General features: G+C 35.5%; 1 protein-coding gene across 20 annotated transcripts in view; it reads left to right on the forward strand.

The window, feature by feature from the left end:
• Positions 1 to 12371, forward strand: part of CADPS (calcium dependent secretion activator) — a 489445-nt gene that overhangs the window by 368670 nt on the left and 108404 nt on the right. For 13 of the 20 annotated variants that reach the window (XM_088473424.1, XM_088473407.1, XM_088473412.1 and 10 more), the window contains 2 exons: positions 3355 to 3492; positions 7736 to 7891. In XM_088473424.1, the coding sequence (XP_088329550.1) occupies positions 3355 to 3492; positions 7736 to 7891 (294 nt within the window). The remainder of the gene's footprint in view (positions 1 to 3354; positions 3493 to 7735; positions 7892 to 12371) is intronic. The other 7 variants (XM_088473427.1, XM_088473417.1, XM_088473418.1 and 4 more) reach the window with 1 other exon arrangement.

The raw sequence follows: 12371 nt of genomic DNA on the forward strand, positions 1-12371 counted from the left end.
CTAGTTCTTAGTGAATGGATAGGCTGCATTCTTGTGAAAATTGGTTCAACCCATAAATTGGCTGCATTCATTGTATGTAGGTGGTCTAATTAATGTATATTAAAATGACTAGCAACTGTATGATACATATAATAGAATATGAGAATTATTATAAGTTTTGTAACGCTGTGTAATGTTATATTTGCATTTTAGTTAATATTTAACATATCCTTGCTTTCAAAAGTAAACAGTGTAATTTGCATCTTTACGATGAGAGGCTAAGCAACAATCGTCTTGATAGGAAATGTTGTGTAGTCCTATGTGTAAACCAAATTTGTATGTCTAAATGCCATAAAAAGCTCTTAAAGAGGACTTTGTCACTGTATAAGGAAGAACCATATGGTAATTGTCATGTTATTCAGCTTCAGCATTCCTCCCAGTTAAGAGCCTTCATGCTTGTGACCTTTCTCCACCAGTTCACCATACAGATGTGCCCACATCATCTATCCTTCGTGCGCTACAAGTGTCTCCACACATAACGCGGGAGTTCACTGTGACTCTGTAGCACCGAGCGTCTTTCCGTGCGTCTTTTTTACCTTCACATGCGTCTTATTTACACAACAATGTGAATAGATAACACAAGCGGCTTCTGCTGATTAAAATGATATGCAGCATGCCTATGTTCTCTGAGTGAGTGAGGATGTATCTGCATGCGAAATGCTATGTTACAGTGTCAGCGGCTGTAACACTGTAACGTAGCATTTTGCATGCAGATACACCCGCAGACACACAGAGAATATAGGCATGCTGCATATCATTTTAATCAGCAGAAGCTGCTTGTGCTATCTATTCACATCGTTGTACGAATAAGACGCATGTGAAGTTAAAAGACACACGAAAAGACGCTCATTGCTACTGAGTAATGGCACGACTAGAAGGGCTGTTTAACGCGCCAGGAGGTTAGATGTATGTGGACCTAACTGTAGTCTATTCAATATCCAGTATCTCTTTGCTTGGAGCCAGTCATGGTATTTCTCAATCAGTGACTGCATGAGGAAGCTCATAGTGACACACGGACCATTCACTGTGTTGTTCCAGAAGCAGTCTCTTTATGACACACCATTGTACTGGAAGAAGTACAGTGTCTTCCTTCTGCTGTAATAGCTGGTAGTGGGTGGAAGGGATTGTATGTCAGGAGACAAGGTGATACTTTTGTCTCTGCTACTCCTAGATGTATGCCTCTTAAAACCTGGTCCTTACCCACCTCATGATAGGAAAGTTCATTTGTCCTCCTACTTTTTGTGCAAAATTTTGTAACTTTGTCTTTCCTGTCAAGTGATGCCCTGAAGGTTCCAGGCACTTAGCAAAATCTAAAAATCACCACAGCTTTGTAGGTCTGTTATGCAATTAGTTTTACATGCTTTCACCTGGCAAAGGTATTTTTTTAGTTAGAATCCCACCTCTAGATGAACTGTTTCTCATTTTTGGTTTTCAACATGTGTAGGATGAAGTGATAGAGATGACCTCATATTCTCTTGTTTCATGCCCTGAATTTTTAGTAGACAAAACTTTGTAAATTGCTTATCTGGGTTGTCAACTCTTGCAATAGAGATACAGATTGACATACAGTATAATGTTAGGGACACTAAAGAGGATTTTTAAAGCCTCCCTAATTTTGTACATGTTTTCATCGAAGTTGGTGGGGCCCAATTTTACAGTTCTAATTATGTGAAGGAAAACCCTACTAAAGAAGACCAATCACCTATATACAATGGAACCAAATTAACCTGTCCAATTTTATACAAACTAGAGACATTAGTATAAGAAACTAGGAACTAGTGATATCATTAGGAGAAACTAGGAACAAGTGACATCACTAGGAGAAACTGGGAACTAATGACATTACTAGGAGAAACTATGAACCAGTGACATCACTAGGAGATACTAGATACTAGTGACATCACTAGGATAAACTAGGAACTAGTGACATCACTAAAGCATACTGAATTGATGACTGGATATTAGTCCACTGAATTCTGTAGTAATATGTTATTTGTCTGGCTCTAACTAGGGTGTTTTGAAACCATACATATATAGTATTGTTGTTTTTTTGTTGGGCAATCCTAAAATATACAATCATAAAAAATAATGAAGATTTATATAAGAAAACATTAGGAACAGGCCATAAAAATAAAGCACTATTTTATAGTTTATAATTTTGTAGTTGCAATGCGTTTCGCAGACAAAGTCTATCTGAAATGCATTGCAACTTCAAAATTTGTAAGACTTTTGAAATTTTATTTTATGCTTTATTTTTATTGCCTGTTCCTAATGTTTTATATATACATCAACATTATATTATAATTGTATATTATGCCATACATTATATCTTTTTAATTTTTTTATTTAATATTTTCATGTTGAGTTCATTGTGTATCCATTATAGGAGTTAACATACCTCCAAGACATTGTGATACTATATTTATATTTTTTATAAAACCACTTGATATTTTATGATACCCATGTGGAATTGACACGATCTTTTTTATAAATAGCTCATTATTGTGCAAGGAGGATTGTCCAACAAAAATATTATAATACTATATAAGTGGTTTCAAATCACCCTATTAGTGCCAGGAAGTAACCTATTGCTACAGAGATTCAGTGGGGTTGTAGGGAACTAACAAACTAAGTTAAAATCTTTCACTACAATAAGTGCCAGTCACTAACCTTTTTGTGGATATTAGTTCAGTGACTGCTGTGTTTGGTTGATTGTTCCTTGATTATATATGTAAAAATTATAAACTTTGCCTTTTTCAGCTTTATGAAGACAGCACACATAGTATGCACTCATACTGGTTAATACTAATGAAGGGTGATTGTTTCACTGATTTGATGCCAAATACCAGTATTACTGTACCGTATATGTACAATTCTGGAGAAATATACCCTTACAATCTAGAATTTTCAGTGATGGTTCTACATTTTTATTGTTCCACTAACAATTCGAGGATCTTTAAAATCATCAGTTAGAACTCGCAGGCAGACTCTGAAGACTTTTATCACAGTTGGCTAGAAGTTTTGCAGCTGGTTTTTGTGATGCATAAAAAACCTTGTTATCGTGGCATTTCTGTGTTTTTCTTTATTGTGTAAATGTTTACTGTATGTTTTTTGTTAAGTAATTTCTATTTTTTAATTCCATAAAGCAGAAAATTATACCATCCTCATGCTTCTTTCTCTACTGATTGCTTCTCTTTTCTTTTTTGATATTTTTTTGTCCTTTTTTGTGGTTTCATTCTGAGTGTTATTGTGCTTCTGCTACATCCGCATTGTCATGTTATAGTATCTTTTTCTTTCTGTCTGTTTCTTCCACAGGAGTTTAACAAGTAATCTGCCCAATGTGAATCTTCCAAATGTGAATCTCCCTAAAGTACCTGTAGCCCTACCAGTTAACCTCCCACAAATGCCTAGCTTTTCTGCACCGTCATGGATGGCTGCAATATATGATTCTGAGTGTGTATTCACTTCACATTAGACCTCATTTATATGTGCAGCAGTCTTGGCATGAATGTGGATTAATTATTTCTAATAGAATTTTTAGCCCATTTTCAGAAATTACAATATTTCTATTTTTCTGCAAACATTTTCATCATAAACTATTAATGCATTTCATCAAGGCAGAAATAAAAAAGTATAATAATAATAATTCATATTAAAAACACTAAGTTTTGTTACACTTAAATACTACACATACATTAATTTAAACAATAATTAAAAATAAAATATTTACTTTGATAAGCAGACAGTTAAAAAAGTGTCAAATGAATGTATTGATGTACAGGTATAATACCACAACACAACCCCTAGTAGTAAATATAAATATACTAAATATATCATGAAATTGAGCAAGACATTATGTACTATACTATATAGAGATTGGATTTTTATGCATAGTTCAGGAGTAGAGATAACTTTCTGTTAAGTAGTGTAAATAAACACATGAACATACTGTGTGTTATTCTTTACCACCCTCTTTCTGACACCCGATATAAAAAGACTGTGACTCTGCATTAAAATTGTCACATACCCCGAGATATATAAGACACTTATAGCTGATAAAAACAAATTTGGCTGGCTTCATAGAGTGTAACTTGCACACTATAGTCATAGTGCCATCATTAAAAGGAATATTAAAATAACAGTATTCAATACTTGCTCATCAAATTCAAACATTTAACATCCCTGAAAACATTCTTATAAACACATTTTAATATCAGTAAATATTTAAAGACCATTTAAAATTATGAAAATATGTTTTTGCCTAAAGAACTAAATATTTTCATTCCCTAAATATTTTCATTCATTCTAAAATAATACAGTAGATAAAAAATAAACTATTTACTTGGCATATTAATTTGCTATCGTTTTTTAAATAGAAGATATTCAGATTGATTAATAATATCTATAGGTATTGTATACTACTTTAATCTTCCCATATGTATCAATATTTGCAAAAATATTTGATCAAGAGAAATGTAAAGAAGGTGTAGGCCTGCCCCCGCCCTCTGAGTGCACCAATGGAACAGGGTGTAGATGCGTCTCCTACCTGGTGGCCACACACCCAATACCAGGCCTGCCTGATATCTCAGTGGCACTGTATATATGCACATTGACCTAGAGAACAACACTAGTGACATGTGCACAGTGGGTCTCATTGACAAGGCATAAATACTTTTTGTGTCCCTATATTCACAGATTCACTTACATTTCTGTGAGAGCTTATGGGTTAGCAGCAACTGCGGAAGAGCAAGAGTTTGCATTGGCCAATGGAAGGGGTTGGACAAATGGCATGTGTTTCTAGGTATACATTAGGATCACCGCTGCCCATAGCTTTAGGAAGCAGTGCAAAAAGATTTCTTGTTGCGAAGGAATAGAAACTAAATAGAGGATTGAGCTTTTACACTAGAAGTTAGCTGGTTAAGATCAAATTTCATCCTATATATGAGTTTCCTGAGCCATCTCCCAAGGACAGAGCCCAGGTTTGCACCTTAAATGCATTGAGGGCCTGATTCTGAAGTGGGAATAAATTAGGTAACTTTGCAGCTTGGTAAAACCATGTTGCATGGCAGCTTGGGCAGATTAAAAATGTGCACAGATTTTGATATGAGAGGAGCATGTCAAAGTGCAAAAAATTCTATCAGAAACAGGAGTTCCATCTCCGTCCCCAAACGAGCACAGTAGTCGGCCTAAACACACACAAGATGGATCTATTCCGTGCGATTGCGCGGTAACCACCCATTTGCCCATGTCACGGAAAGAGTTATCCATCGATGGATGGATTTGACCGTCTGGTCTTTCAGTTTCTGTCCGCGCACGCACAGTTTACAGATATACACGCACTTGCGCAGTACTCAGCGTCTGTTCCTCGGTCTGCAATCCTGCACGAGCACGCTCAGTCCATTGTGATAGGCTGACATAACTTCAGTTAAATGAATTGTAATATTTGTTCTGTACTTAAACATTACTGTGACAACAGTTCATTTTAAAATGATATATTGGTACACTGTTTTTACATGTACAATGTGAGATCTGCCACCTGTCGTGGTAGCTAAAGGAACTTTGAAAATAAAAAAAATAAAAAAATCGGTTTGCTGGTTGACAAACAAAATCTGTTGCTAAAATACATTTGGCAGGTGCAGATTCAAAAGATTTACATACATGTGTTTTTTTTTTTTTATTAAGTATGCGTATGTAACCAATTAAAGAAAAATCTTAGTGGCTACGAATCAACCCATTGCACACTCAGCAAAACAGCCTATGGGTCACCCAGTCTCAGTAACAATAAACCACTCTAATTTATTTTAGCACATTTTTTATGTAGCAATAAAATCATCAATGAAGACTAATAAATCTAAAATTCGCAACACTCTGAAACCTGCTGGAAAAAAAGCTATACTAAATGTACTAATAAAATTATAATAATTATTAAAACATTTATAAGTAATATCACTTAATAAACATTGCACATCTTTTTCATAAATGACTGTCGCAGTAAATAAATTTAAATATTAGGCAGCATTGCATAAGAATTTGTTTTCATGAAAAAAAATTGCTCTCTCTATATATTAAGATTATCTCTATTCTCTACAGAAATAAATAACATATTCATGCTATGATTACTGTATTAGAGAAAGGTAGATTAGGCAGCGGTAACAGGCTTCTTCCCTCTCTGCATGATCTGTGACACTGTTCTTTGGAAAAGATATGAATCAGTAACTGAGCATATGATGGCTTGATTCAATCAATGAAATCCAAATTAGTTGTGGGAAACATTTCAATTGTGACATTACGAAAACATAAAGAGCATTTGAAAAGAAGGACAGAAAAAAAAGACAAGACATTTGAAATAACTCTGAAGGCAGATGGGTGTCAAAATGTTGAAGCAATAGACACCAATTATTACATTCGTGTGTACTCTGTGATTTAAAACATAAATCGTTATCGTTCCAAAACTCAATTTAGATATCAAAAATATACATTTTTTCCAAGCCTCCGTTCACAGGATGTTACTGTAGCTTCTTGTACCCACATGGCAAAATATTTACCATCATTGAGCCAATGTACCTGGTTGAATATCTTTTCATGCGCCTGTGTTCCTCAAATACCTTCACGATTAAAGTTCTATTCTTTCCATTTATCAGATATGTCTCTGATTAGATATTCGACTTGTTCCTAAACCATAACTTTTGTCAAAACAGGACCTCAAGACCCTTGGCATGTTGGGAACATGATTTGATTTGTTTTTCCACCCTGCAATAACTACGTGTGCATTATAGCTATGTATTGATCTACGGCATTAACTCAATGCAGCTGGCATCTGTCATAATAGAAACGCCTACTTTAATCTGTTTCTATAGAGGATGTCAGTACAAGTGGTACTGCATGGTGTGTATAACATCTGATAAATTGCTGTGTTAGCAATAGTGGTATGCGAGGAGGGAATTCAGCATGCGAGCATATTTGTCAAGAAAGAAAATAAAAAAACAAAAAAAGATTTTTGGAATGAATCGGACAATATCTGCACATCCCAAAAGCATAGGCACAAACTACATGTTTATATAAATATTCGGTATGCATAGGTGGTGACTGAATAACACAGCGATATCTGTAACCGTTGTATTTATCCCGAAATTAAAACAAAACCAATAAAAGAAAAAAGCTTTGTCTAGTACAATTAGTTTGTGTAATTTCAAAATTCAACACAAAACTTCTATTAAAGTTTATGTTTTAACCTTGCAATTGGAGTTTTTTTCACAATGAAGATGATGTCCTCGCTCACCACTAGTTAGCACAACCCTTTACCTAGTTTCAATCCTCTTAATAAAATTGTTATAGAAATGCATGGAACCCTGATTGTTAACAACTCCACAGTGGTGGTCAACAATCACGGCTTGTATTCCCCAGTTTGTATCCTTAATTTCAATAACTACATACATGAATGTAATTATTAATTAAGGAGAGAATTTGCCATACAAACTATCCAAGTTTTGTCTAATTTTAGTTGTTGTGTTCTGCTCCAAAAGAAAGTTAGATTAGGAAAAATAAAAATAATGTTCAGCCCTGATGCTGGAGATCACAGTTATTTTAAATGCGGAACTGGTTCTTACCTTGCTAAAGTTAAAAAGAAAATGTTCTCCACATCGGGCTGTTTGTTGGTCAACCGACTAAAAAATATTTTCTCGTGTTATCCTATCAGTAATGGATCAGCTACTTCGGAGGATTTGTTTTGGAAACTCGATGCCCTACAAACTTTTATTAGAGATCTCCACTGGCCCGAGGAAGAATTCGGAAAGCACCTTGAGCAGCGCCTTAAGCTAATGGCTAGTGATATGATTGAGTCTTGTGTAAAAAGGTAAGAAATTTTATTTGTGAAATTATAGCGAAAATTAGCAAAACTGGACGACCAATGACATTCTTCAAAAAATCTTAGAATCTAGACGCTTACAAATGTAATTTTTAGATGTGTCAAAATGACTCTTGAATCGATTTGTTGAATAGGTTGTACCGTTTGAAAGTTTGCAATACATTCTAAAACTTTATTGTAGATTAAAAATTCAAGCAAAATTCGAGCAGTCAGATTTGACCTTGAACCTGCCAGTTGGATGATGTTTGTGCTTAATGGCTATATTGCATAGCATTTGTAATAAGTTTCTATGCAAATGGTGAATTTTGAACTTAAAAACTTGAACATGGTAATGATCAATGCTCCAATTAAAGTAAGGCAACAAATCTGTAAAATGTATTTTTTTCCAGAAACTGCATCTAAGTCGCAATGCGATGCTACTAGGATGCACCAGGAGACTATGCTGATTCATTTGATTTATGACTCTTATATATCTGTTTGCGGCTGAGTCTCGCAATCAGCATGCAAAATGCTATGATGCAGTGGCCACAGCTTTGTTCCATGCCAAGTTCTGTTTACAGGCTGTGGGATCTATTTACTAAGCAGTGTTAGGAGAAGTGAAGAGTGAAAAGTGATAAGGTACCAGCCAATCAGCTCCCAACTGTCATTTTTCAAACACAGCCTGTGAGATGGCAGTTAAGAGCTGATTGGCTGGCACCTTATCACTTTTCACTCTTCACTTTTCACTTCTCCTAACACTGCTTAGTAAATAGACCCCTTAGTCACACATACTGTAGATATACAAGTGTCACTTAACAAATTAATGAGCACAGTCTCCTGGTGCGTCCTAGTAAAATCGCATTGCTACTTAAGACACATTTTTTTGCAAAATAAAGGGAACGCCTCCGTCTGGCAGCCACGCCCCCGGCACGCCCACCAAAGGGGGCGTGCTGTCAGTCACCATCGACAGCACGCCCCCTTTGATGCGAGACCCATAGCGACAGCTTGGCTGTCGCTATGCGGGTCTCGCGCATGCGCACGACGGAGCTCCCTCCGTCATGCGCATTAGGGCACCATCGACCCGCTTGCGAGCATCCTACGCTCGCGAGCGGGTCTGAATTAGGCCCTGACTCTCTAGCCAGTTGGGAAAGATATCTGCGTTCACTGTCCAGACTACTTCTGTAAAGCTTACACGCCCCCAGTCCCTATCAACTTAACACTAATATAGGGAGATGCAAACATTTGCCTTCTTGGTTTAGTAATTAGAGGCATATTTACCAAAGGAAATTCCCTTAAAAACAGCCATTTACGTGAGATACCCACAAAAACTAAGTGGCCTCAGGATTTTAGAAAGGGAGACCATAGCAGATATCTCTGATATTTGCAGTGGTCCCTCCATTTTCGTTTGCAAAAGTAGCCACTATAGGTTTCAAAGGGGGCTGCTAAATTGTAAAATTTAGCAACTTGGCCCCGATAGCTAACGCCATCTTCCTTGTAACCATTGTAGCCTGTGGCCTACACATTGCAAAATTTAGAGGGAGAGGGATCCGATCTCCGCTAACTGAGCAGGCTGCACATGCACAGTACTGCAGCTGTGTTCCGAACCCAGAAGTAAAGTGGCTGACCAGGTTGGACAATTCACTTTACCCCCAGTCTTTAGCCCAGAAAGGGCGGCAGGTATTGTGGCCATTACATTGAAAGACTATTATGACAGAATCTTGCAGCATATCCTTATAGCCACAGCTGTACTCTCTAGGGTCCATGCTGAGTTAGACTATTACTTTCAACACGGAATGCTCTCCAGATTTTATTCGCCAAAAATTTGGAATGATGTCTCAGTAAAAAGGATTACTGCACCCTCAAAATGTCTTGAGCACCAAAGACATGAAAATTGCAATTCTTTAAAAATGGTGGTGGCTGCATTAAAAATAAGGCAGTTAAACTATCCAAAATTGTAATATAAGCATGCCTTCAACTGCAAAATCTTCCCCCATTGTAGTTTTCGTGCTCTGTCTACTATACAGTGACACTAGATCACTATACAGAATGCCAAGTTCCATTCACCCTCATGTGCATCTACGCAAAAGCTGACATCAAGACTCAATACAGAATAGGCACATGATGCATCATGAGTAATAAGTGGGTTTAACTCTTTGTCTATCGGTCTTGAATGTATGACTGTGCATCATACATTTGGTAGTACTCACTAACATTAATAGTAATGTTCAGAAATATAAATTAAATATGTATGTATATATATATATATACATATATATATACATATATATATATACGTATAGGTATAATTTATAGTATGCATTGGACATATATATTTCTATGCAAAACATGAACAACCATTAAACTATTTCACTTACAGTACCAGACATCAAATTAATGAACCCTGCCTGACCTCATTCTCAGTAATTATTACAGTAAGAGAGATAACGCATTTTTTACAACTATTCATTGGTAGAACAAAATTCGAACATTCTCAATTTTATTTGCTTTATATTGGAATTTTGGAAATAAATAATAAATCCCACATTCAACAAACATGCAAGTGGCGTGACATCTCTATGTAATGAAAAGGCTAGCAGTAAACTGCTATTTTCACCCTTGTGATTTTTCATTGCTGAAGTTATGATCCTGTTTATTTGACCTCTTAAGATAAATGGTAATTTATATTTTTATCATCTCCCTACAGCATTACTTCTTATTTACAGATAAGATTTAGTGATTAGTGTCCCCATATTTCCAATGGCTCACAGCAGAAATATTTAATCTGTCATTTATCACTAAGTGGCTGAAGACATGGCATGGTCCCTTTTAATACCTAATGGGCATTTTTCAATGCAGAAGGAGCAGACAATTATAGTTTTATAAATATGTTTGATATATATATATATATATATATATATATATATAATATATCTTTTTATATATTTAAATATTTGTTTTCTATTATCATGCAACAAGAGATCTGCTTTATGAATCTTTTAATTACAAATATTAAGTTCAAATAGATGAGAATAAAAAACAGGACTAGCCATGTTATTCTAGCGCCTTCTTAAGACGCAATTATCTAATTTATGTTTAAATATGTAAAAGTATGCAGACACTACAGGCTTTTTTTTCTGCTGTCACAAATTTACATTTGTTTCTTGAGGCATATTATGAATCTGATTTGTTAAGAATATCTGAAAACCTACATGATCATTATTGGCATCCAAGATGAAGACGGCAATCTAACCGCTTGGAACCTAATTGAATTTAATCGTGTTGGGCAGTTATCTGGCAGCGGAGATTTAAATTGTAATTGTTGTTTTTTTTTGTTTTTTTTTCTTAAATGGGAAATAAATGAAAAAGTTAAACCAACATTGAATTTGTCCAACAAAATAGCAGCAGTGCAAACTGCTTTATGTAATTTTATAACTCTATCATTTCTGGTGTCTTTGACATTAACAATAAATGCGGCAACACAACTATACTATACATTTGTTATTATTAGTGTAATTGAACTTTTAAATATTAATAGTAATAAGTAAATAATAATATAAATAACATTGGTTTTGCCAAGTCACACATGTACATGCCACTGGAAGCCTAGATTTGAGCTTTCAGTTGCAATTTCAAGATAGAAAAAAATTTATTTTTAGGAAGAAAAAAGGCTTTACTTTAGTAAGAAAGCATTTTTTTTTCTTTACTGCCCCTAGCTATTATGGATAAGCTATAGACAAACATGGCTACCTCTAATGATTAATTGGCAACAGCCACTGCTGATGGTAGCCTTTAAGGAACCCTATATCTGGCAAAAACAGCCATTTTTGCCAGAGAAATATGTGCGTCTAGAAATATGAACATAATAAACATCGCACTTTTCTGTGTAAACTATCCTATTCGGCTGCAAGCTCAGAAGTGTGTTTTTTACTTTTCTGGTTTAGTTATCCATTAATCCAAAGATATTATGTAATTTAACACATCTGTCATAATTCCTCCATATAGGATGGTGACATTTGTTAAACAATAATGTTGACATACTGTCAATTTCTTCTTTGTTTTCTTTTCCCTTTTGTCATGAAAGTCTGAATGGTGAAATACCTACAAATGAACAATGAGGAATTGGGAAATGTACACAGATGGTGTCTGTAATCTTAGATTTACCATTAAAATAAAAAATAAAATAAAATAATAATTAATTTAAAGTGCAGAAATTTGTTCACATTTTATTCCAGGGTTTTGTATTATGATAATAATAGTGTGTCTTTAGGTCAAACGTATTGTTAAGCTGAAGCTAAAACAGTATTGTCAGTCAGCCAGCAGCAGAATGACTAGGCGCACACCACAGAATTACTCAGAATGGACGGCTTGCGAGGCCAGGAAACTGCGTCCGCGGACAGAGCCCTTTTGCCTTGCCACTCCCAGAAAATGGGGCCAACACGCCCCGTTTCTGGGAACGTCGTCCGTCCTCGCCCCCGCACCTCCCCTTAAA

This window comes from Taudactylus pleione, unplaced genomic scaffold (assembly GCF_031769625.1).
Source record: "Taudactylus pleione unplaced genomic scaffold, aTauple2 ptg000135l, whole genome shotgun sequence".
In the NCBI taxonomy this organism is placed as follows: domain Eukaryota; kingdom Metazoa; phylum Chordata; class Amphibia; order Anura; family Myobatrachidae; genus Taudactylus; species Taudactylus pleione.